The 27,288-nt window shown below is 37.5% G+C and overlaps 1 protein-coding gene across 1 annotated transcript in view; it reads left to right on the top strand.

Annotated features, from left to right (window-relative positions):
• Wasl (WASP like actin nucleation promoting factor) overlaps positions 1–24,037 on the top strand; it is a 51,747-nt gene extending 27,710 nt beyond the window's left edge. The window contains exons 2-11 of the mRNA XM_051175768.1: positions 1,885–2,019; positions 3,528–3,614; positions 4,484–4,580; positions 6,192–6,215; positions 11,642–11,810; positions 12,886–12,928; positions 13,659–13,812; positions 18,917–19,434; positions 20,678–20,786; positions 23,568–24,037. Coding sequence (XP_051031725.1) covers positions 1,885–2,019; positions 3,528–3,614; positions 4,484–4,580; positions 6,192–6,215; positions 11,642–11,810; positions 12,886–12,928; positions 13,659–13,812; positions 18,917–19,434; positions 20,678–20,786; positions 23,568–23,629 — 1,398 coding nt within the window. The 3' untranslated portion in view covers positions 23,630–24,037. The remainder of the gene's footprint in view (positions 1–1,884; positions 2,020–3,527; positions 3,615–4,483; positions 4,581–6,191; positions 6,216–11,641; positions 11,811–12,885; positions 12,929–13,658; positions 13,813–18,916; positions 19,435–20,677; positions 20,787–23,567) is intronic.
• Positions 24,038–27,288: the final 3,251 nt, after the last annotated feature.

Below are 27,288 nucleotides of genomic sequence, written 5' to 3'. Positions count from 1 at the left end.
TTTTCACTAGAATGCAAATTCTAGTATGGGTACCAGTGGTGCTCAGCCTTCCTAATGCTGTGACCCTTTACTACAACTCCTCATGTTGTGGTGACCCCCCCCCCAAAATAAAATTATTTTGTTGCTACTTGATAATTGTAATTTTGCTACTGTTACGAATCATAATGTAAATATCTGATATGTGGGACATTATATGCGATCCCCAAAGGGGGCATGACTCATGGCTGAGAACTGCTGGAGCTGTCAGCCTGTAATTGTGGCACATAGCAATACAGGCATGTGTTCATTGGTCCAGTGTCGCAGAGCACATACTCTTCATGTCCCTAGGTTATCTTCATAATTTCTAATAACATTTCTTGTGGAAAATTTCCCAGTTCCCTGCATGAAGTTTGGGTAAAAACAAAAAATTCTTATTAAAAATACAACATTGAACTTGTAACCCAGAATGTCTTTATGAACTTTTGGTCCCTAGTAGTATACTGATCTCACATCCCTGATTTTGACATAATTAAAGGTTTATTTATATAATAGTTAGAAGGAATTCTTTTGCCAGAGGGCAACCCTCAACCATAATTAGATGATACCAAAATACCACACCTCCAAGTCTTAATATAGACTGCTAAGTTTATACAGTGCCCATATTTTATTGAATGTAGGCATCATAATTACTTAATTAGATCCTGGTTTCGATTATTTAGATTGAGCATGTTTAAAATCCCATGACTCACGAGAGTGGAGGGGAGCTGGTTGGAAAGGCTATAGGAGATAAATATGATAAAAATATATTATGTGTCTATATGAAAATACCATAACAAAACCTATTATTGTGTATAATATGTGTTAATTAAAACTGAAACAATGACTCGGGAAGTAATTTTCTTTTATATTTACATTGATAAACAATGTTTTGGTAGCTAATTCCTTAAATTTGTATTTAGGAATGAAATTGGTCTCAAAACTAATTGTTTTCAGACTTGTTAATGCTGTCTTTTTATGAGTGCCACTTTTAAGAGAAATAGATTAAATGGCTACCTTTAAAAAAAAAAAACTTAATTTAGAATAAGTGGGCATTTGCAGTGGTTCACAATTACAGGAAAGGTAGCAACAGGTGAGCTGGAATACACGTCAGTCCGTGGTGTTCCTTGCAAGTGATGCAGTAGCTCCTCTTCTGTCATCTGAGAGCTCCACTGTGTCCTGTTGGTGGGAGATCCAGACAGTGGTCAGTCGAGTTGATTTTTTTTTTTTTTTTTTTGTACCCTTAGAATACCTTTTTAATCCCTGATCTACCTTTGCAAGTCAGTTTAAATCATTGCCATTGTTTTACCACTTTTAAAGGAGGAGGTATCATCTGTCTTGATATGCTTATTAGGAGTAACCCTGAATCTTGCTCTCACATTTGGTTTAGTTCCTTTGCTATAAAGGGGCAATTGTTTTATGGAAGTCAGCTTTCCATGATAGGATTGTTCCACTGTTTAAATGTCCGTGTCCTCAAAATGCATAGTGAAAATACAGGATCTGAAGTCACACATTTCAGCTTTCTCACTTAGAAGTTTATCAGACATGTTATTTAACCTCTTTAGAGTTTTGTTTCTTGCACGTAATGTAGAATAGCAGTAATGGTTACTTAGGGTTAGTATTTTTAAGTTCATGTTGCCAGAAATATTTTAGGAATCAATAAGTGTTACTGTTCAGTAATTATTGGTATGGGTGTTATATTAGTTATAATTTTATAACTAAGATAATGAAATAAATGTTCCTTGTCTCTGTTTCTGGAAGCAGTTGGGTGGTCCTGGCTTGGTGCTTTGGGAGGTTGCAGTCGGCATTGGCAGGGACTGTGAGTCTAGTTGTGTGAAGGTAATGGTGTGCATTGTTGGTATTTTGCAGACTATGTCTTCGGCAGTGGTGCAGTTATATGCAGCTGATCGGAACTGTATGTGGTCAAAGAAGTGCAGTGGTGTTGCTTGTCTTGTGAAGGACAATCCTCAGAGGTCTTATTTTTTAAGAATATTTGACATTAAGGTAAGTTTTGTTTTGATTTCATTTCAACTTTTAGGTACTTATCTGCCTTGATTATAACTTAGTTTAGATATTCTGATTGTCTTGTGTATGTTTAAATTGATGAAGTAGAAGAGTGAAATCCATTGTAGATACTGAAGAATATAGGAACCAAGTGGGAACTCGGGTGAGGATATCGTGACCCACCTCTTGTCTATGGCTGTGTTTTCTGCCCTTTAGTTATCTGTTGAGCATGAAAAAAACAAATCCTGAAGCATTAGTTTTACATAACTTATTACAGACCTTTACTGTAGTTGGTCTGTTTTATTACAGTTCTTGCTATAATTCAAGTATAATTAAACATTATTGTAGGTATGTTTTGTACAGGGAAAGCTATACATAGGTTCCAGACATGAGGGGATGTCTTAGAATGTGTGCCTCCACTGATGAAGTATACTGTTGTAGTGCCCTGAAGGGTAGCTTTATATTTCTTATCAACACTAAGAACTGTTTCCAAACAGGACTGACTGTACATCTATACTAAGAATAAAGAAATGCCCACTGTGGTGGTCATAATATATTTATAGCAGATTTTTCATATTTTTCTTTCCTTTTATTTTTTGACAAATTATACTTTCAATTTATCAGAGTCATCACAGACCTTCCAAAATACTAAATCTTCAGAGACTGTTCATTCACAAAGTAGGCCACCATGCCATATGTTAAATCCCAGCACCCTCCTGTACTCCTTGTGGGCCTCAGTGAGATGTCTACAGTCTTTTTTTTCAAGGATGCATGCACTGCCTGCCTTCTTCAGCAGCTTCTCCTTGCCCTCAGTTGGGCAAGGCTTGCAACTGCTAAACCCAGCACTTTCCGTCCAGTAGCAGTGATGTCTGTACATGAGTAAAGCTCCTACGTGCTGGCCAACCCAAGCTGTCCAGTTTTCACGTTTTAAATTTGTAATGCAGGTGGAGTCTCGAGTTTCAGAATTGAGCAATGATTACATTTTTTTCTCACTACTTAATTCTGATTGAGGATGGCCATTGTTTACAACTCATAATTAGTCACCTTTGGCATGAAGAATAAATATATGTTTTATGCTGTGGCTGTAGGTATGGCAGTATTATGTGGATTTCTCATCTGTTCTTTAAACTTATTATTGAGCATCCCAGAGAAGATGTCTTTGGTTATTCTGCATTTGTATTCTGCATTGTTAAAACATAGACTCACTTGTTCATGATGATGTTGGTAATCCAGTGAGTCTAGTTATGCACTTGGCTAAGTGGTGTACTTGGAAATTGTCCTGTTGAATGAGACCATCTTATATACAGGTTTCACTAAGTTGTATGGTACTGTATTGAATATGTTATGTGTATATGTGTATATGAAAGTTTTTGTTTATAGAAATATTTCCTTTAATGAGTCGTCTACTTTTAGTCATAGAGGTTTTTTTTGTTTTTTGGTTTGTTTTTTTTTTGGGGTTTTTTTTTTTTTTTTTTTTTTGTAACTTTTAACTTTTCCTCTTTTTCTAGGATGGGAAATTACTGTGGGAACAAGAGCTATACAATAACTTTGTATATAATAGTCCTAGAGGATATTTTCATACCTTTGCTGGAGATGTAAGTCCAAGTTTCTTTTCATCTTGATAATTACTCTGCTAGTTGCTGTCTTACTTAATTTTCTGTTGCTATGAAGAGACGTCATGACCAAAGCAACTTGTAGAAGAAATAGTTTGTTTGGAGCTTACAGTTCAACAGTTGAGTCCATGAGGTGATCACAAGAGCAGCAGGCAGGCCCGGCTCTGGAACAGTTTTGAGAGCTTACATCTGACCCACAAGCAAGAGGCACAAAGAGCTAACCGAGAATGTCACAAGTCTTTTGAAACCTCAAAGCCCACCCCTAGTATCACAACCCCTTCAACTGGACCACACTTCCTTAACCCTTCCCAAACAGCTACTGACTGGGGACCAAGCGTTTAAACCCATGAGCCTATGGGGACATTTGTACTCAAACCACCACAGTTGCCCATTTCCAATCTACATTATGTATAAAGCTCTGTTGAAATCAAACTTAATGATTGTTTTTCCTGAAGGTAAAGTATTAAGTTGTTTAAGTTTCTGCTGTGTAAGGAAGCTTTTCTAATAGTCTCTCTTTACCTTCTCTGGGCTTTTTTGCTTAAAAGTTACTTAAATCATAGCCAGGTGGTGGTGGCAGAATCCTTTACTCCTAGCTCTCAGAAGGCAGAGGCAGGTCTGTGAGTTCGAGGCCAGTCTGGTAGACAGAGCAAGGTCCAGGACAGGCTCCAAAGCTACACAGAGAAGCCCTGTCCCAAAAATACACACACAGAAAGTTACTTAATTCATAAAGTGATATTTTTTTTCTATTGTCAGAAAGCAAAACTTTCTGTGGGTTGCCAATATGCTGTTGTTGATATTACATAAAGCTAAATTCATGGCTTTCGTTTGTTCTTTTTGATGGAAATATTCAGACTTGTCAAGTTGCTCTTAATTTTGCCAATGAAGAAGAAGCAAAAAAGTTCCGGAAGGCAGTTACCGACTTGTTGGGCCGACGACAACGGAAATCTGGTAAACACCTCCTTGCTTTTCCTTTTCCTTTCTGTACATAAAATGAGCCAGTTAACTGGTTACCAGACAGATGTGAATCACGGGCTGTTCCTTATAGACTGTAGAAATCTGACTCCATTTGTTCATGGGCATACAAGCTGTGCCTAGTTTATGTCACAGCACAGTTGAGTGTTGTAATAGAGTCCATATAGTCATCAAAGCCTGAAATACTCGCTGTCTAGCCCTCTCCTCAGCAGAGCTTGTGATACCTTCCTCAAAAGAAATATCTTTACTCTGGTAACCTTTGTTTTGTTTTGTTTCGTCATGGTTCACACATGGATATTTATTTTGTTCTTAAACAAACAAAGGGAACATTGACCAAAAGGAACCCTCCACCCCCGTTTTCACTTTTGCTTTCTTACTACAGCACATTCTATAGCCATCCTTGACCTTTGGCTCCAGTAACCTTTGTTTGCTGATAAAATTCCATGTTTACTGACTCTGAAATTTGCATTATTAGTGGCATTTTTAAAAAACAAAATTTAAGTACTTTTATGTAAGCGGAATGGCAAACTAAATCTGCAAATGTTGCTTTGTCTTTTTGTTCCAATGCTGTACACTGTACAGTTTTAAGGAGCTTAATTTAATGCATAAGACAACTCTTAACATGTACATGCCCAGTTAGAAAGTAATGCAGGATAGTGTAGAAGTTTAAATTAATTAGCATAGAGCTATCATTTGGCAGCTGTCCTCATCTTTGCTGGAGTGAAATAAAGTCTGATTAGAAAAGATGACCCTCCTTAAAACCATCCTGTTAAGTGTATCAGTCTTAGGGACTCAAGGGAATGGCAGCTGAGCAGATGGCTTAAAAGTAGCTACTCTGAACATCTTTGTGTACTTCTAAGGGTGCCTGTTACCTCAGATTGAAGATAAGTATGTTTAGCAGTAGACTAAGGAAGGCACTGAATCTGGAAATAGCAGTGGAAATGCAAACACTTTTATGTATTTTTATTGTTCTTTAATGAGTTCCTTCTTGGAACTCATTTTGGTTTAAGGAGAGAACTAACTCCCCCAAGTTGTCCTTTAATTTTCATACATGCCATGCTCTCTCTCTCTCTCTCTCTCTCTCTCTCTCTCTCTCTCTCTCTCTCTCTCTCTCTCTCTCTCTCTCTCTCTCACACACACACACACACATACACACAACTTTCTAAAAAATATGTTGAAGTAAAGCGAGCTGTTGCTTCACTGTATCTGTATTTATGATGAATAAAAGGAAGGATGATTAGGGCCCTGTGATTTTACAGTCAAGAGCAGCTTGCTTCTTGTCTCTGGTTCAGAAAGTATTCAATGCTCTGATACTAAAACCTAACCTTTGGGCATCATGTCTCAGTGTCTTTGTTCTGTTTTGTTTTTACACACACACATCCCCCTCGTGTATGGTGCGTGTGTGCGTGTGAGCATGAGCATGTACCTGGTGTGTAGAGGCATGATTCCTTACCTGTCTATATATCACTTCAAGAGTAAAAATTTATGTGAAGTATGTAACCAAGATTTTACTTCAAGTGTATATGTGTCTTTTTGATAATATATTTTATGTGTCTAATAATGTTTTGATTTTTTTCTTTTTAACAGAAAAAAGACGGGATGCTCCAAATGGTAAGTTTTTGATAATTATTGACAAAAAAAAAATTTCAAATTACAGTTTAATTATTGTAGAAATGTGTGCCATGGGTTAATGCTTAATAATTGTGATCAAATGCTGTAGTTTAATTATTATTTTCAATTATGGAATGATAGGCAAAACTTAAAAATTGACTGTTCTTAATGTGTCTCCTAACGTGAAGTGAAAGTCTAGTGTGAATGGGTATTATTCTATTCTGTACTCCCAAGGTGGTTGTTTAGAGAGTGACTGCGCGTAAGTCTTTTCTAAAGGTATTCCATTTGATTTGGTATATATGTTCATTTCTTTTTAATATTTACTTTTTTTCATTTTAAAACTCTTCCTTTATAACATTTAATGTTTTGTCATGTGTTATGTGACACGCTTTCTTAAATGAAGACTTACGTGTATAGCAACTATTATGCACATAGCCCTCTAGAGTTTAGTAGTGAACTCTTAAATGTGATAAATAATTACTGTTCTTCTTCCCTCTTGTCTTCCTCCTCCTCCATGTTCTTTTCTCTAGAGAGAGGCTCCGTTACTTTGTCACATTCACATATGAACCTTAAAAGTAAAGTCCTATTGCTCCAAGAACCTTAATTAGAAGTGGGGATATAGCTGATTTTTTTTTTATTTAAATTTGAAACAAGCTTGTTTTACATGTCAATCCCAGTTCCCTCACCCTCTCCTCCTCCCTCCCCCAAACCCTTATCCTGTCCCCTTTTTATCTCCCTAGGGAGGATGAGGCCTTCCATGGGGGATCTTCAAAGTCTGTCATATCATTTGGAGCAGGCCCTAGGCCTTCCCCTATGTATCTAGGCTGAGAGAGTATGCCTCTATGTGGAATGGGCTCCCAAAGTCCATTTGTGCACTAGGGATAAATACTGGTTCCACTGTTAGAGGCCCTGTAGACTGCCCAGGCCTCCTAATTGACATCTACATTCAGGGGTCCTGGTTCCATCCTATGCTGGTTTCTCAGCTATCAGACTAGGGTGCATGAGCTCCCCCTTGTTCAGGTCATCTGTTTCTGTGGGTTACTCCAGCCTGATCTTGACCCCTTTGCTCATCACTCCTCCCTCTCTGCAACTGGATTCCAAGAGTTGGACTCAGCTTTCAGCTATTGGTCTCTGCCTCTGCTGATTTTTAAATGCATTCCAAATCCTTCAGAACTCAGAAAGATTATTCAGGGAAATTTGCACAATACAAAGTTCTTAATATAGGATGACCATTGGTGATTGTTGAGGTTTGTGCCCTTGACAAAAATAGATTGCCTTTTAGTTTTGTTTCTTTTGTTTTTTTGAAACGAGGTTTCTCTGTAGCTTTGAAGCTTGTCCTGAAGCTAACTATTGTTGACCAGGCTGGACTCGAACTTACAGAGATCTACCTGCCTCTGCCTGCCAAGTGCTGGGAGTAAAGGCATGTGCCACCACTACCTGGCTTAATTTTGTCCTAAAATATATTTTCCAGATAAAAAACATTAACCAAAGATAGATGTATTAAATTTCATTATTTAACCTTTCAATTTTTAAATATTTAATTGCCTTCAGTCTTGTTTACTCTGTATTAAACCTGGACATAGTTTGCCTTTTGTGTGGAAATATTACCTCTATAATAACTTGTAGGAATGCTGTGGGATGTAAAAAGTAATCAAAATGCTTAGCATAGTCATAGTTGTTAATAAGTGTCAGTTATCATAAAGATACTGACAATAATAGCAGGTCCCGGTTGCTTATCTTTCCCACCTGCCAGGCGTTGTTCAGTATTCTTCTGAGGTAGCCCCTGCTGTACTACCAGGTCACGGATGAAGAATAGGGATAGATAGTAATTTGCCCCAGATCACTGCACAGTGAAGATTGGGGGCAGAGTTCTTCCCCAAGTGGCCCCAACAGTTGGCCTTAATCATTGTTATGTTAAGATGACTTTGAAGTAGGAACCCAAGGCTACACATCTCAAAACAGGAAGTTGGTATGTGTCAGAAGCAAAAGAAACAGCTGAATCATGGGTTGTTCATCTGTGAACCTTTAATGGAGTTTTAATTAAATTTTCCCTGATAGGTACCAGGATTTTAATGTTTGGGTGTTTATTATGTTGCGTTTCATGAACATATGTTGAGTACTAATTGTAAAGGACTTCTAGGTATAGCATCTCATTTTTGAGAAAATAACTTGAAATATTATAAATAACAGATATGTGACTTTTTTATATATATTTAAAACTTTGTAAACATTTATTTCAATATGCACAACAGACACCTAATTGCTGTGAATAGTTAGTTTTAATATTCCTACTGAGGCGCTCACAATTGTCTTGTTTTTCTTGACTTGCTCTTGGTTTTGTTTGTTTGGTTGACTGGTTTGAATTGTTGGTAGGTTGGATGGTTGTTTTTGTTTTGTTTTGAGACAAAAGTCTCTGCACAGCCCTGGCTTTCAGGAACTCATTTTGTAGATCAGGCTGTCCTCGAACTCACAGAGGCCCTCCTGCTTCTGCCTCCCAGTGCTGCGAATAAAGCTGCTCTTGGTAATCCTTAGTTTTATACTTTCAGTCTTTTGGTGTAATAGTCCTAACTTGTTTTCATTAAATAGGGAAGTTTTTTGTTTTTAAATAATATTGTTAAAGAGCAAAATTATGCATCCAGTATTACCAATATATTCATACTTTTCAATTTATTAAAATATATAAGTGTACCCATACATACATATATACATATATATATATATATATATATATATAAAGTTGTGAGTGATGAGATAAGAGAGTTTTAATTTTTTGTTTGTTTGTTTGTTTTGCTTTTTCAATCCCGCCAGTCTTGTTCCCTCTACTGTGTACAGAGTAGTGATTTTGATCAGTTACAGCTTTGCTGTATTTTGGTGTGTCACCACTAGGTGGCAGTGAGCACCTTAACCGTGATGTGCTCTGTCTACTGGCACGCTAAGGGCCTCAAGTGTCAGCTTATCAGACCTTTTCAAATTGTGACTATTAAAAGACATTTTTCCTACAATGTAATTTACTTGTCTTCCTCAGTAAGCCTCTGTGTCACCTGTTTCTCAGGTGTCTTACCTTAGTATATAGTTCTCTTTCATTCTAATTAATGAGTTCCTTTAGATTTGAATTTGAAATTTAAGATTAAAATTAAATACCTGTTCATAAGAATACTTAAAACCCCTTTCTTGTGACAGCTGTCCTGCATTAGGAAAGGGTGGTTTATATCTTCCTGTCCCCTTTACTTGTTTGCTTTTGTTTTTCTGTTTGTTGTCATTGTTCATGTAGAGCAGTCTGGTCTTAAACTCAAGATATAGTCAGGTTTGGCCTTCCTGGCTTTCTGTTCATTCTTAAACCTTTCCAGAAATATATGAGTCATTCTTCCTAATAAGATTTAAGTAGGCTTTCAGATAACTGTAATAATTCCAGTCCAATGGAGATTTTCAACATACTTGAAGGATTGCAGCCAAATTGACATTAAGTGATCACTTATTGTGTATCAGCCTATATAATTCAGTAGTTCTCAAACTGAGGGTTGAGACCCCTTTGAGAAACCTCTGTCTCCAAAGATACTTACATTTATAACTAGCAAAATTATAGTTAAGAAGTAGCAGTGAAAATAATTGTATGATTGGGGGTTACTACAACATGAGGAGCTATATTAAAGGGTCGCAGCATTAGGAAGGTTGAGAACCACTGCAATAATTTAAGACTCTTTTTTTTTTTTTTTTTTTTTTTTTTTTTTTCTTTTGAGGCAGAATTTCTTTGTAGCTTTAGAGGCTATCCTGGAACTCACCAAAATCCACCTGTCTGCTTCCTGACTTATAGGACTACAGTCTTAGGATTTCTATTTGATGGTTACAGTTTTGTTGGGGATTCCCAAGACAACTTCAGTGGGACTCAGAAGGAGAACTCATGAGATTCAATGTGTAGTTGCTTTTACTGAAAATATCCAATGTAGTGAAGAGATAGCAAGCAAAATAAGCACAGAAAGCTACAAGGGGTGAATTCTGTAGATCTCCTGGAGCCACAGACAATGAGCTGCGTCTTCATAGAAGTATATGCAGTGTCATCTAAAGGAAAGGCTCATTAGAAGAGCTCTTTGGAGAGTCAGTGCTTAGTGTTTTCACACAGCCTATGACCATGATTCCAGACCCTCCTACATGAAGAAAGCAATATAAAGTGGAATTGTTGGCTCAAAGTTTGGACACCTTGAGTCCAGCTTTCCAGGAAATGTAAAAGACCAAAGTTTATGTCCTTACTAGACAGCTAAGGTGCCATCTATCTGTTTTAGTTACTACATTATGTTGCTGTGATAAAACTCCATGACCCAGGCAACTTATAAAAGGTTTGGGCCTCATAACTGCAGAAGGGGAGGGTTAAAGTCCATGACTGTCATGGTGGGGAACATGGCGGCAAGTAAGCCAGCATGGTACTTGAGCAGTAGCTGAGAGCTTAGCTCTTGATCCAGAAGCAAGGGGCAAAGAGAGCGCTAACTGAGAATGGCAAGGGCTTTTAAACCTCGGCCTTCCTCTAGTGACATACCTCCTCCAACAAGGCCATGCCTAATCCTTCTCAAATAGTTCCACCAACTGGACACTAAGTATTCAAACGTAAGTCAGTGGAGGCCATTTTCATTCAAACAAGCATGTATTTTTCAAGCTTTGATTCTTAAGTATAAGTAGTGGTGATATTTTGATACTCTTTGAAAATTGATAACAAAATGATCGCAAAGGAACTTGGTCTAAGAGGAGGTTTTGTTGGAGAATTGTGTGTTAAAAAATGGGATGTTGAAAGAACATGGATTGACTTTAAGTTGAGGGATGCATAAGAATTTTTAAATTCAGTCTGTTGTCCCTAGACTTTCATTTCTGTAGAGTATCTTTTATTGTATACAAGTTACAGGATACATCATTTAGTGCCGTTCCTAATGGTATTCTTGACAGATATCTGAAGGTCCCTAGGTACTTTTACCATTAGATCTTTGCAGGAGGTTCTGAATGTTAGAATTTCTTCCACTATAAATATTTGAGCTTGGTGATTCTCATAGCCAACTTACATTATGTACTAACGGGAAAATATTAGTGAACTTAAATCTGGCAGTTTTCAGGGAAGATGGTAGCAAAATATTTTAAAGAATCTTTTTTTTATGGATAAATAAAGTCGAAACAAGACAGGATTAAGGATGTCATCACTTTCTTTATAAGTGTTGTTTTGTGTTGTATATTTTACCAGAATTATAGCAAAAAAAAAAAAAGAAAAACCTTAAGGAATCAGATTAATTAAATTTTATAGACATCAATATACTTCAAGATATTTAATGTTGAGATATAAGTAAGCAGGCATAAGTTAAAAATAAAATACAGAAAACTACAAATTATGATTGTATAAAATTATTTTCTTAAATTGTATCCCTCTCATACCATTTTGGCTTTCTTTGTAGGTCCCAATCTACCTATGGCTACAGTTGACATAAAAAATCCAGAAATCACAACAAATAGGTTTTATGGTTCACAAGTCAACAACATCTCCCACACCAAAGAAAAGAAGAAAGGGAAGGCTAAAAAGAAGAGATTGACCAAGGCAGATATTGGAACACCAAGCAATTTCCAGTAAGACTCTTCCTTTGTCCTCTTGTCTCTTAAAAACAGACAGCTCTTGCTCTACTGTAGCCTCGGCTGCCTTAACTTTAGGGTCCTCTGCCTCAGCTTCCAGAACAGTACCTGGGATTACAGGTGTGCACTACTACACCCAACTTTATTTTTATTCCTCTTATGTATTCTGTGCTGCTCCTGATTTTTAACTTGTTAGAAAATTTTGGTTTGGGGAGTTCTGTATAATAATCGCTTCTCCATTGCTGTGGTAGAATAGCCCAACAAAAAGCAAGTTAGAGGAAAAAGTGTTTGCTTTGGTTTGCTTTTCCAGAGGGGGTATAAGCCATCATGATGGAAAGGCATGGTTACAGGAGTGTAATGGATGCATAGGAAGTGGTGTCAGTCTACAATCCTCCATCTGTCACCAGTGACATGCTTATCTAGCATGGTTCCACCTCACAGAGGTTCTACAACCTTTCAAATGTCACCACTGCTGGGACATGAGCCTTTGGGGACATTTCATAGTTAAAATATAACAGAAAAGATGTGTCTATTCATTAGGTTTTTTTGTTTGTTTGTTTGGTTGGTTGGTTGGTTTGTTGATTTTGATTTAAACAAAGAGAATGAATCGATTTATTAGGGGAAGGTGAGAAGCTGCTCCAAAGAAGCAGGCAGGCTTCCAGGGAAGAATATCCACATTCATCTCTTTTTAAAAATTAGAGATGTTGCTGTAGTATTTATGTTGTTTGTTTCTCAAGACAGTATGGCTCTTCTGTGTGGTCCTAGCTTACCTAGAATTCCAGGTGTCCAGGTGTGCAGGTACTACCAAGCTGGCTTGTTTCATGAATCTGGCGGTTTATTTTTCTACCCATCTGAAAAGGAAAGTTAGATGTAATTATTTTTTTATTCAACTGGTTGTTGAGCATGATATCTTTTAACTTTGCTGTATAAGTAATAAGGAGGATGCCTGCAAGAATTGTCTAGAAGCAAAAGAAATTGGGCTGTATATAACAGATTTCAAGTATTTTTATATATTTTTTCTCAAGCCCCTGTATACATTTACTTTTCTAATTTTTACTATTTTCTACCATAGGCACATTGGACATGTTGGCTGGGATCCAAATACAGGGTTTGATGTAAGTATCTTTTTAAGCTGTATAAAAATATGTAGAAATGCTATTGCTTATCCTTGGATATTTATTTACCATTTTAAAACTTAGTGTGTATTACATTTTGAATGTGCTATGTGTGCTGCTGCCGTAGTATTATTCTGTCATAGTTGCTAAGTCCCTTAAGACAACATTTTGTGTTCCTTGATTATGTGCTAAGTAATTTTGTGTCTTGAATGCAAAGAGAAAAGTGTTATTTTTTAAAGTAATAATTTTAGGAAAGTCTGTCAGATTACTGAAAAGTAGTATAACAAAATTGTTAATATCCACTTGGAGAATTATCCAGTTTGTTTCTAAACCATAGTTCTTCTTTGAGTCCCTGTTGTCACTCATTTGATTAGCACTGTGATAGCATAAAGAGGTTTGCCCTCAGATCTTCAAACAAATCAGTAATTCAAGATTAAAGCCAAATCTTGTTTAGGACAGGTTGGAATAGATGAACATAAGGTCTAGTCTTGAGTAGATTAATAAAAATAGGAATAGAATGCCCTCTTTTAAGACATGGAAAAGATGAGATGAAATAGAAATCTCTCTTGTTCTTTTCATAAAAGAAAATGTTGTGTTATCATTTAAGTTACTTAACCATTTTAAAAGTCTATGAATTTAGCTTCCTAAAGACGCAAATAAATTGTAAGTTTTACCCAGTTTGTGTTTTGGAACAGAATTGCCTACTTACAAGTTGTTTTATCTGTTTTAGCTTAATAATTTGGATCCAGAATTGAAGAATCTTTTTGATATGTGTGGGATCTCTGAGGCCCAACTTAAAGACAGAGAAACATCAAAAGTGATTTATGACTTTATTGAAAAGACAGGAGGTGTAGAAGCTGTTAAAAATGAACTCCGAAGGCAAGGTAACTTTTAGTCTATATTGACAGTTGGCTGGTTTTTTTTTTTTTTTTTTTTTTTAATTTTTATTTTTATTTTTCCTTTTGAATTTTCTAAGACCAACCTTATGGTGGACAATTATGCATCCTTTCTTGCACAGAATATTTAAATTTATGGATGATAGATTTGGTTCAGCATCACTGCATTGTTCATTGTTTTGAGCTAGACATGATAAGATGGCTTTTAATCCCAGCACTCTGGAGGTCGAGCAGCCAGATTTCTGTGAGTTTGAGGTCAGCCTGGTCTATGTGGAGATCAAAGGGCTACATCAGTAACTACATAGTGAGACTGTCTCTAAAACAAGTAGACAAAAAATTGATGTGATTATTGGTATAAAAAGTCACCTTGTAATCTGTAATAAAACATTTTCAAAATATAAACTATATAAAAACTTTCTGTTTTAAAATACCTTTTTTTTAACCCCTCTGTTTAGTCCAGAATATAATACTTTCTCTTGGTTCCTGTGATCAGTTTCCCATCTTCGATAGTTGGGTATTTTAAAGAATTTTGTGTTCTGGTTGCCTCCCAACACTTATGACAGGCAGGTGCACAGATAGCCTTTGCAGTCATGGTCACCATTTCAGCACCATCTCAGTTGGAACCAAACTTGCCCTGCAGTTTGTGCTCACACTGGTGTAACTGAGCTAAAGCTCCACTTACATTGGAAAGTGGGTATTTAACTTACCTTTGTCCGAGTTTTTACAGTTTTACAGTTTTTAATTGAATGTGTTCTTCCAGATGATTTAGTCAGAAAGGTCTCAGAGTCTTTAGAGCCAGCTGTGGAAGCCAGCTGTATGGCTTACATTGCTGCTGTATAAGCACAGCTAGTATGATAGAAACTAGTATTGTGCTAGTTTATCTTCCTAACAGACGGTGGATTTTAAGGCATACTGAGTACAGTGTCATTTTAAGTGTGTATGGTCATGAAGACAGTTAGATCCAGGTGAAGTAAGGTCTTGAAGACTGCTCTCTGCCACACCGACTGGTGCTCAGGGCTACTCTGCTCTGGTAGTGTGTAAGTAATTACACTTAGCATTATTGGCTGCATCACCCTCCTGTGTCCTTCATGCTTAAAGAGACGTGGATCATACTAACTAGACTGAGTTTTCTTAAACTTTATTGCAGCTGTATTAAAGATAGGCAAGGCCTTTCCTTAATTGTTAACCCTAAAAACAAAAAGTCACAGGCTTTCAAAATCATATTGGAAACAAAATGTCAAGATTTTTATGTTTCAAAACCTAACTTTTTCAGTGTGGAACCTATTATGCATCAAAAGATGGTTTTATGTAAAAATATTTTTATAAAAAGGTTTTGTTTGTATTTTATTTGTAATTAGGTGCTTATGTATGGTGGGGATGGGGTGGTTATGTGTGTTAAGTTTCGTTCAGTCAGTTGTGAGCTGTTCAGCATGGGATAGGAACTGAGCTGAGGTCCTCTGAAACAGTTCATACTCTTTGCCATAAGCCTTATCTCCGACCAAGAAAGTTTTTTTTTTGTTTTGTTTTGTTTTGTTTTTTAATATCAAAAACATAATTTTTCTGTTCATTTTTTCTAATGAACAGATTTTTTTTTCTAGAAAGAGAACATATATAAATTTATATTCAAAAGTATGGGAAACAGAAATGGAGATGTTAATGAAATTTGTCTTAACCTACTTAATTAAGTCTTTTGTCATTTTATAAAATGGTGAAAACAAATATAAAGTCAAACAAATTTGTGATTTCCATTATCTCTGTGTGTAGCTATTGAAGTCCATTAATTTACAATCTGTTCTTTAGGTCCACCACAGTGGAGTGGTATGTATGTGGGACAGTATTTGAACCATTGCTCTGAGTTTTGCATGATTTGCTTTGTTGATTTTTTGGAGTAGCTATAGTTCATACATTCTGCCTTCAAAAACTAGTATTTTGAGCATTAAAATTTGTTTGTAATAAAAAGAAATATGCATTTCTGTGAGCCAGAGCTTAAATATTATCTATAATTTAGATTAATTCATTGAAGTCCTCTGTATTTACTTGCCTACACATTCATGTTTTCACTGATACTGATTGATTATGCTTGCTAATTTATGCCTTGCTTTTCACTAACCTGTGTAAATTATGTTTATATTGACTAAGGTAAAGGAGGATGGAGCAGTATTAGTGAGCACAGTGTCATATATCCACTTAGGGACTTGACATTATCCCCATAAGTTTAATTATATTAGGTAACATCTGTTAAATTTTCATGAGAGAACATGATAGCAGTTCCTAAATGTTTTATTAATTCTATAATACTGTATGCCTTTTTAATATTTTTGCTTAGAATTCTTATGATAATTATATATGAATAATATGTTGGTATTCTTAATAATATTGACATTGGTTTGAAAAGATAATTTTCAAATACATTGGCCTTTTTATATACCATGAACACAACGGTGTTTGGCCTTTTTTTTTTTTCTGAGATTCAATATTCCTGTAGATTAACCAAGGGCACTTATTTGTATTTAATATATAACATATATTGTACTTAATATAAAAATACCCTTTTTATAACTTTATCTTTCATGTTTTCCTCTTTTTTTTTTTTTTAAGTTGACAAATAATAGCTGTCACTTTTTCTGGTGTTTGTGATGACTCTTAAAAGTCCTTTTCACCAGTTGCTGCTTGGCTCGCATCTTAGAGCACTGGACTGTCCAAACTGTGTCATCTCACTTACTCTTCTGTGCTAATTCTTCCATATTTGTCCCTGTGATATAGTGTGCTCTTTGTGTTAGCTGGAACACAGATGATAAAAGTTAAGGATTGGTCAGAGATTATTTCTTTAAGAAAATGTAGTGAAGTTTGCTGTCACTTAAGACAGCAGAAGTCCTGGGGCTGCAGAGATGGCTCCCTAAGCAAGCACCGGCTGCTCATCCAGGAGACTCAGGTTTGATTCCCAGCGCCCCACATGGCATTGTACAGCAGGAACTCCAATTCCAGGGAGTCTCCAACACTTCTGGATTCCATGTGTGATGGGAGATGCTATTATGTATATATGCTTCTCATACTGGTTAATGAATAAAGCACTGTTGGCCAATAGGAAAGCAAGATAGGAGGGACTAGGAGACAAGGAGGAAAGAGGAAGTAGTAAGGAGGAGCCAAGATGGAGAGTCGGGAGAAAACAGTATGCCAGTATGCCGGCCGGCTCCCCGGTAAGAGAAATACATAGATCAGCAGAAATGGGTTAATAATTAAGATAGAGCTAGCCAATAAGAAACAAGTAACTGGGCCAACAGAATTATATCTAATACAGAGTGTATTAATTGGGGCTGGTGCGGCGGCAGGACAAGACCAGCGGCTGCAGGCGGAAAAACCGTACTCTTTACACATGTGGGCACTTGTGTATGACATACATGTAGACAGAACGCTTATACACATGAAACAAAATATTTTTTTTAAAAAAAAACAGAAGAAAATAGGAATGCTAATAGTGCAAGTGTTCTTTTCTTTCTGTACCATTGTAATAAGGCAGATATTTGTAACAGTGGGTTGAATACATTATGTTATTCAGCACCATGTAAATATTAAGTAGCTAAGTTTATAGCTATTATGGCTTCTAAGATCTCTGTGTACCCCTCAAAGTTAATTTCTCTGATCAGTCTTTAAATAAAAGGGGAGTGATGTAGTGCTTAATCTTCTTGAATTTGTATATGTCATTAGTGAAACTATGTCTCCAGAAATACAAGATTTAATCCTTAAAGGATTAACTTGTACTCCCCAGTATATTCTTACACATTTAGGATTAGTTTTCCTAATGTAGCTTACTTCCTCACCTAAGTAGACTAAGGATAGAAATATTAACTACTAGGGTAGTGTTAACTTTTTATTAACTGTACTATAATTTTGTTTAAAAGAATCTGTTTTATAACAATTCAGATCTAAATAAACATTTAACCAAGCAACCACCCTCTCTTAAACACCATGTCTAGAACTGCTGACTAGTTGTGGGTAATGTAAAATGCTGTATTATAAAGCAGAAGGACATGTGTAAATTAGATAATGAAACTTTACATTTTGAAATGTGAGGTTTAACTGATTGTTAAATTCTAATAAGTTTTGCCATACTATAAAATTTGCTTCCAAATTGATTTTATACAAAATCTAAATATGTTTAATTCTAAAGGGAAGGAACGCATTATTACTATCAAAAAATGCTTACAAGCAAAGTGTTTAATTACATGGTTATAAAAACTGTAAAAATGGATATTTTCTTATGTGTGTGCCTGTGTACTCATGCATGCACATATGTGGATATGTGGGTACCTACAGTATCCGGAGTTGGAATCTCTGGAGCTGGAGTTCCGTGCTGATGTGGATCCTGGGGACTCAACTGGTGTCCTCTGCAACAGCAAGCATGGCTTATAACTCCTGAGCTGGCTGGCTCTTCAACCATGTAGTTTTCTTACAGCTTCAGAGCTGATGCTGAGTCCTCATAACTAGATTCTCTTGTGTTTTTTTTTTTTTTGTTTGTTTGTTTTGTTTTGTTTTGTTTTTTATTGACAACAGGTGATGACCTTTAAGCTAAATATTTGTTTCCAAATGAAATTGTAAGAGACCACTTGTGCTCAGACGTTGAGGGAAGTTCTTGTTCGGCCCAGTCCAGCAGCTGTTTAGTCCCAAATAAACGCAGGCTTATCTTGAACTGTTTGGCCAATGGTTTAGGCTTCTTTCTGGCTAGTTCTCTCTTCATTAATAACCCATTTCTGTTAATCTGTGTGTCTCCACATGCTCTTGGCTTACCAGAGAATGAGTGGGCATCCTACTTCCCTGATGGCTATATGGCATCTTGCTTGTGACTTCCCGGCATTCTCCTAGTCTGGTAGCCCCACTTACACTCCCTGCCCACCTATGGCCTTTATTCATCAGTCAGTAAGAGAAACAGTATTTACAGCGTACAGAAGGACCTCCCCATCACTCAATTATTTGTAAGATATATTGCAAAGTGTTGCTGATTTTGCTCTTTTTTTATACTGGGTTTATGTATGTTAAAGTAAGTTGCTTTATTAATATGTTTACGCTCTCATTTTTTTCTCTGTTCTTATTTCAGCACCACCGCCTCCTCCACCCTCAAGGGGTGGCCCTCCGCCTCCGCCTCCCCCTCCTCATAGTTCAGGCCCTCCTCCCCCGCCTGCCCGGGGAAGGGGGGCTCCTCCCCCACCGCCTTCGAGAGCTCCCACTGCTGCACCTCCACCTCCGCCTCCTTCCAGGCCTGGGGCTGTTGTCCCTCCACCCCCTCCAAACAGAATGTACCCTCCCCCACCACCAGCGCTGCCCTCCTCGGCACCTTCAGGCCCACCGCCTCCTCCACCGCTGTCTGTGGCAGGGTCAGTGGCACCTCCGCCTCCGCCTCCACCTCCGCCTCCACCAGGGCCGCCCCCGCCCTCTGGCCTGCCTTCCGAAGGTGACCATCAAGTCCCTGCACCTTCAGGAAACAAAGCAGCTCTTTTGGATCAAATTAGAGAGGGTGCCCAGCTTAAAAAGGTGGAGCAGAACAGCCGGCCCACGTCCTGCTCAGGAAGGGATGCGCTTTTAGACCAGATACGGCAGGGCATTCAACTAAAGTCTGTAAGTAATGTGTCCTTTTCATTTTGATTTTTTGGGCTTTTACCATGCCCCATTATAAGGTGTCTTTGAGGCTTATTCTTTTACTTTTTATAATTTTTAATATGGTTAAAGTCGGGCGGTGGTTGGCGCACGCCTTTAATCCCAGCACTTGGGAGGCAGAGGTGGGCAGATCTCCGTCATTTAAGACCAGACTGGTCTATAAGACCTAGTTCCAGGACAGGCTCCAAAGCCACAGAGAAACCCTCTCTCAAAAAAAAAAAAAAAAAAAAAAAAAAAAAGAACAGAAAAAAAGATGTTGGTTATGTACAATGAAATGTGCATATAATATTTTGGATGTATACACTCTGTAGCTGTATAGTCTGTAGTCCACACTTAGTATCAAAATGTGACTTATCTGTCACCATAGAAAGCTACCTTGTGCTTCCTCCCAACAGTCACTAATCTGATTTCTATGTGATACTTCTGTATATTCTAAATGTCACATAGGTGGAATCTTAAAATATGTTTATAATTCATTGTTCTTGACTTTAAATTAAAGATTCTTTAAAGAAACGACTTAATAAATAAACTAAAGGGGAAAAAATAGCCTGCTTGGAAAGCTGCAGGATCATGGTAAATTCAATCCAGTAACCTTATAAAAATGAAAGCACATTCTTAAACTCTAAAATTGTGTATTTGGAAATTAAAAAATCAGACTCCACAGAAAAGTGAAAGGTTCTAACACCAGAATTCACAATAGTGATGGTGTAAAAGTTTGGATTCTTTGATCATTTCTTCATCATTTAAGGGTTAAGAAAACTCCCTGCATTGCACTTGATTGCAGATGAGCTCTTTTTTTTTTTTTTTTCTTTAATTTAAATTTGAAATACGCTTGTTTTACACGTCAATCCCAGTCTTCCCCTGCCTCTTCCCCCAACACCCATCCTATCCCTTTTCTGCTCCCTAGGGAGGGTGATGCCTTCCATGGGGGGAATCTTCAAAGTCTGTCATATCATTTGGGGCAGGGCCTAGGCTCTCTCCCATGTGTCTAGGCTGAGGGAGTTTCCCCCTATGTGGAACAAGCTCCCGAAGTCCATTTCTACACTAGAGATAAATGCAGATGAGCTCTTAAATCTCACTGTATGTGGGGCTAGAAATCTGAACTCAGGTCCTGCTGCTTCTCTGCCCTCTGAGCCATCCCCAGCCCCGCACAGATTGTTTGCTAAAGATTTCTAACTGAGTTATGATACTTTCCTTCTCCAAGGTGTCTGATGGCCAAGAGTCCACACCACCAGCGCCTGCCCCCACCTCCGGGATTGTGGGTGCTCTGATGGAGGTGATGCAGAAAAGAAGCAAAGCCATTCACTCCTCAGGTGCTCACTCTGCTGGCTGGGCAGGTGGGGTGGGGTGTGGGTATGGTAGTGATGCCCGCTTTCTCTTTATTTTTATGGTTTTCTTTGTCTGGTAATTGTGCAGCTCATTGGTGTTGCGATTTTAAAAAGCGGCACTCGAGAGAAAGATTCCATGCAGCAGAGCTTGGGTGAAAGTTTTTTTTTTTTTTTTCTTTTAAATTGGGGGAAAGTGAATGCAAAAGGGATGAGGGGAGACAGGCCTCTGGGGACAGGAGCGGCAAAAGCTAGAAGAGACAGGCAGAGAAAAGGAGGGAGAGAGAGGGAGAAAGGGAGAGAGAGAAAGAGTGGGAGATGGGAGGTGGCTAGGGTCAGGCCCTTTTAAAAGGGAACAGTGAATGTGCACAGGTGGTGCTCTTAGTGGCTGCAGCTGAGGGCATATCCTGTCAGAACCCCAAGGGCAGGCCAGTATAGTTGCCTGAATACTAACAACTGGTATGAGTTTTTACAGCATGTTTAACCAAATTGTGTCGTCAGTGACTGGTCTTCCTAAAATTTGATATATACCAGGACACCACAGCCATAAAGAAACTAGAAGAAAAAACTTTGTAAAAAGTGATGAATTCATTTTCTGTACTGAAAAACACTATAGAGTCGCTGACAAGCAGCCTCTAAATAGGGCATGAGATTTCTCAGTACCATTTCTATGATGTTCTAGTAATAAAAACTGTAGTGATAAAGACAATATTGTGGGTTTTTTTTTTTTTTTTTTTTTTGACTCTTTGAGGGGCCTGCCACCTAGCTCCCAAATAATTCCACTGAGGCTTCTTTCTTCTTATGAATGCCCTGTCTTAGCTTGGCATCCAGCCAGCTTTTCTTAAATTACCCAGTCTACCTTTTCCCTCTGGCTTTCACCTATATCTTTCCTTATTCTGTGTCTGGCTGGGTAGCTGGCCCCTGCATCCCATCCTCCTCGCTCTCTCCCTCTTCCTTCCCCCTCCTTCCTTCCCTGCTCCCCCCCTCCCCATTTATCCTCTCCGCATGCCAGCCCCACCTATTTCTCTTTCCTGCCTAGCTATTCAGCTTTTTACTAGACCAATCAGGTACTTCAGGCAGGCAGAGTAACACAACTCACAGGGTTAAACAAACACAATATAAAAGAATGCAGCTCATCTTTGCATCATTAAACAAATGTTCCACAGCATAAACAAATGCAACCTATCTTCAACTAATGCTCCACAACATAGTGTGGTGCTGGTACAGAAATAGACTCCCAGACCAATAGGACAAAATGGAGGAATTCAGAGATAAACATAGTAGTGAACAAAAAATACACACTGGAAAAAGGGCAGCCTACTAAATAAAGATGCTGGCAAATGGATATCCACTTGCAGAAGAATGCAGCTAAACAAACTATTTTCCTTCACCCTCTGCAAAACTCAGTTCAAACTACATCAAATACCTTAATTTAAAACTTGGGATTCTGGAGAGGGGGGATTAGATTTTTTTTTCTTTTTTGCTTTTCTCTGCCTTCTGTTACTTTTCAAGTCCTAATACTCATACTGAAATCGTTCCTTATAGGAAATTTGTCTTATAAGGGAATAAAAGATAGTCTGTTTTTATCTAGCCCACATACATAATATCACAGACTCATTACTTTCTCACTCTTTATCATTTTGAACACATATGTTTAAATACCATCTCTCTTTACAAACTTGGCCTTGGTAGGTTTTTGTGAGGTTGGGTATCATGGACAATTGATAATGTGAATGTGCACTGGTAGAATTAGATGACATCAAAACCTGAATTCACTCAGAGAATAATGACTGAACAACCTCTACACAGCATTCCTGCTGCTCAGGATCCTATGATATATAAGAGGCCCAAGACTTGACTTTTGTGGAGTTTGCATTCTACTATGGTGCATTGAATTCATAGGCAGTCTAAGAAAGTGAGGGAAGGGAAATAGAACAGATAGTTCTTTATTCTGGAGAAGGGTTGCATGGGATAATCAGAAAAACCCTCTCTTAAGAGCTGGTTTTTGAGTAGGATGTAAATGGTGAGATAGCCAGAAAAAGGAAAGAGACTCTTGAAACACTCTGACATGGAGGGACAGTGCGGTGAGGGTGAGGGGCAGAAAAGGAGATGATTGCATTAGAGACAGTGAGAGGAGGGAAAGGGCAGAAGGGCTGGTCACGTCATGTGTGATGTTTCAGAGGTAGTTCAGAGTACATGCAGACAGCAGTAGCCAGCCACAGGAGGCCTTTGAAGGAAGAGCGTGACATTTTAAACTTAGAATTTTGAGTGTCCCTCCATTTTCTCTGAGGTGAACCTACTGGAGAACAGCACCTGACAGTGAGTATGGACTGTGGTGGAAATGAAGGTACTTGATGGAGGGAGAGGAAAAGCAATTAATGCCTCATGCCTGCTCACCTAATAGAAAGATGATGTCATTAAGATGAAGAAAAGCAGATTGTGGGAAGAGGAAAAACTGAAGTCCCAGGGTTCTAGATTTACATAAAGAATGGGAAAGGAGTTGGGAATCCAGATTCCCAAAAAGCTAACCCAGGTTTCATTTGACACATTAAAACACACAGGGACTAATGGGCTAAAACCCAAGTCTTGGATTTGCTGTTCTCATCTTTGATCCCATCCATGTCTGTAGATTGATTTTATTGTATTAATTTTAAACCATCTTAGTAACTAGATTTCAGAACTTGTTTCAGGAGTTAGCTAGTTGGAGAAGTCACTGGAGAATTATGTCATTTTATTCGTATGTATTTAACTCTTGGTTTTGGGTTTTAGATGAAGATGAAGATGATGATGAAGAGGAAGACTTTGAGGACGATGATGAGTGGGAAGACTGATCTATATATTATATATATATATATATTTTTAAGGTGAAATACTAAACACTACTTTCTGTCTATGAATCTGTAAAATTATCATGTAAATGTTCTACCAATTTGCTGTATATTTTTGTTGCCTTTTGCTTTTTTTTTTTTTAAATTAATCTGTGCAATACCTCATTTAATCTGTAAAGGTTTGTTATAATCCTCTACAAAGCTACTCCCTGTTACTGTGTGCAAGTTTACAGCAGGATGCTCACATGATTTGTGAATATTTTCATTCCATCAACAAGGGAGTTTAATTATGTGTGAGACTGACACAAACCTTAATGTAATTTAGTTAGAATGCCAGAAGGAGAACACTATTTTCATACCCTACTTTTTCTGTACCTAAATTTTCTTAATAAAATTTAGCATAGCACTACATTCTTTTTCAAGTGATGTAAACTTTAGTTTCTTTAGCCCCGTCATTTTGAATATGATGCCACATATGAATGTTGAAGCTGATACATTGCACAATTCTATAGACATCACTACACTGACAGATTTTCAAATTCTAGCAGTATGTTCTGCTTAAAATCACTACAGATACTAATGAAGAGAAACAGTAGCACACCTCTTCTGTAGTATTGCTTACCATTGGTAAGCAGTGGCATCTGCAGGCAGGAATCCTGATGAGCCCTCACACTGTCTGTACTTGACCAAGGTGGCTTTTATGTTATGGCAAATGTGACAGGCTCTTTTCAGCAAGAATTGAACACTTTTGGTATCACTCCCCAAAGTAGTTTCAGTTAACATTTATGGAGGTTGTTTTGTGCATCATAAACAATTATAATCAGGCCCATATTTGACTCAAAGTTGTATCAAAGCAGTGATAAAATGGTGTGAAGTTATCTTCGTATTTTGCAGATTGTATGCATTGTTGTGTTCAGAAATATGAATTGTAAATGTCGGATTTTTGGCAAAAGTATGCACAAATGCTAAACCTCACACATACTGTATTTTTTTTTTTTTTTTTTTTTTTAAGTTGTTGTTGCTGCTTTTGTTTTTCGAGATAGGGTTTCTCTGTATTGCTTTGGAGCCTGTCCTATAACTCGCTATGTCGACCAGGCTGGCCTCAAACACACAGAGATCCACCTGCCTCTGCCTCCCGAGTGCTGGGATTAAAGGAATGTGCCACCAGCGCCCAGCCCATATACTGTATGTTTTTACTTTGATGGTTTTTACAGTTTTTTATTTTTTTCAAATATCTGATGAAAAGTTACATTTTTCTTAAAAGATTAATGGTACCAATGGTAAAATTCTTGGAATACATAACTGATTTGATAGATTTTTTTTTTAAATAAAACTTTACAGCCTGCACACTTGTTATGGATACTAGATGGTGTGTTAAAATTAGGTTTTCCTTGCCTCTTTACAGTACACTAATCTGCCTAAAGGTGGCCATTTCATATTTACAGTGATAATTATCTTACCTACCTACTTTAAATAAATTTTAGGTAGACAATTATCTGATTTAAATAGTCATATTTTTCTCATATTGAGTTGTATGCAGAATGTAGCTTCAAATGTATTCATTATAGTCACAATATCCAACTAAAAATTATGCTATCTAGAAGTATACCGACCAAAATCTAGTATTGACATGATCTTGACAGGCTGGACCTGCAAGATATGGTTTGAATTTTAACAGTTTATCACATAATCTTTAGTGATCATGCATCTAGTTGTCGTCAGAAATAATTTAAAAGGTTTAGTTGCTGAAAGCAGTTAATTGGTACAGTAAGTTGGTTAAGTTATTCGAAGAATGTTACCTTCCTTGCAAGAGTAATTACAGCACATTGGAAAGATTCTCAATTTTGTGTTCTTGTAAAAAATAATAATAATAATAATAACCACAGCAACAAAACACAGCTGCTGGGAACCTTTTTCTGCTTACTGTCATTTTCACGTGGCTTGAACTCTGTGAGCCTGGTATAGATGAGGATGGGCAACTACAGCCTGTAAAATTAGGAGTTCATGCAACGGCAGATTATTTCTAAATAAACAAACATCTGGCTTTTATATTCTTTTTCTTGTTGAAATAAAATAAATTCCTAAAAACATTTTTTAAGATAATGCCAATTCTGCTATCCCTTACCTTTTGCCAAAAAGTTTGGGATTTTGTTTCCAACTAATTTGACATTTGACCAGGAGCTTGCCTAGACACTTTCAATTCTTTGAGTTGCATATACACTAAGGGCGGGAGGGGGGGAGGTATGTTATTTGCCAAAGGTAATTGAGTTCATTCTTTTACATACAGAAGAGGCACTTTGTTTTTGTTTTGCTTTTTATTTTTGTGCGAAGTCTAAATTATAGGCACTGTGGAATTCAGTGCAGGCATGAAGACTAAATCCACTCTACCGAGTGAAGATGCCAGTTGTACGACTCAGTCCTCCACCATCCCACACTATGGGTGGCACTATACCTGTGCATCATCTGGAAGCCTCACGGATATATCCAGCCACGTGATTGTCTGGTTGCCTTTGCATTTAACAAACTAGCATGAGGCCTTTTATATCTAAATGCTATGTGATAGACAATTTCAGCTAGCCACATATTGTATTATGAAATTCATAAAGATTTTCAATCATTCAATTCCATTTATCAACTGAAATTTTGTTTAGTATGTGAATTTTTTTTTTTTTTGAAATGTATAGTGAATAGGATGTTGCACTGGTGGCAATTCATCATGGAACATAATAAAATTAATTTGACCCAATTATATATAAAATAGTGTGCCTTATTTGTTTATTAAGACATTAGAACACACATTTTTAATTGTTGAGTCTAGCCAAGAGTGCACAGCAGTGCCGGTTAATGGATGAAGTTTCCATCACTGCGTGGCCTGAGAGGTAGACTATACCGTGAAGTAATAAACATGGTGTGTAAAAGAATTCTGCAGCCTGTTCTGGGAATCCAGGCAGCTGTTCAGCACCTACTGTGAAGGCCTGCATGGTACAACGCTTCTGAACAGCATTTATAGTGCAAGGTCAGTGTTTAGGACTGAGACCGAAAATGTTACTGGGAATTTAGTAAATACCAAACAGTAGTTTACAAGGGACCTAGTTTTTAATAAACAGTATTAGAGGTGGTGTTCATTAAAACCAGAAGCTTAGTTTGGGATAAGTGGGATGTTTTGTTCCACTGACCTTGGGTAGGAACCTGAAGATGAAGCTGTGCTTGGAATGCTACAAAACACCTTTCAAGAGCTTTGTTCTATGAAAGTGTTTCTTTCATGGATATGAACACTTAAAAAATTATATAAAACTATTGAAAGATCCTGTCCTGTTGTAGTTACCTAGATGAAGATCCTGAAGTGACTGCTTTAGGAATGGTGTTCCTGAAGAGCAAATGTATTGTTAAGGAATGGTCTGTCCATCAGGAAATCCTCTGCAGGAAACACTTCTCCCTCTACAGCACAGTTTTCTCTCATCACTTGTTTAATATGGGATTTAAAATAAAAGAAATTGCTCAGGGCTGGAGAGATAAGAGCACTGTCTCTTCCAGAGGCCCCAAGTTCAATTCCCAGCATCCACATGGAGGTTCACAGCTGTCTGTAACTCTTGTTCTAAGGCATATAACAAACTCTTGCCTCCTCGGGCCCCAGGCACACGTGGTGCACAGACATACATGTA

This window comes from Phodopus roborovskii, unplaced genomic scaffold (genome assembly GCF_943737965.1).
Source record: "Phodopus roborovskii unplaced genomic scaffold, PHOROB, whole genome shotgun sequence".
NCBI classification, from domain to species: Eukaryota; Metazoa; Chordata; class Mammalia; order Rodentia; family Cricetidae; genus Phodopus; species Phodopus roborovskii.
Note: the sequence above shows the minus strand (reverse complement) of the source record. Positions and strands in the feature narration are given on the sequence as shown.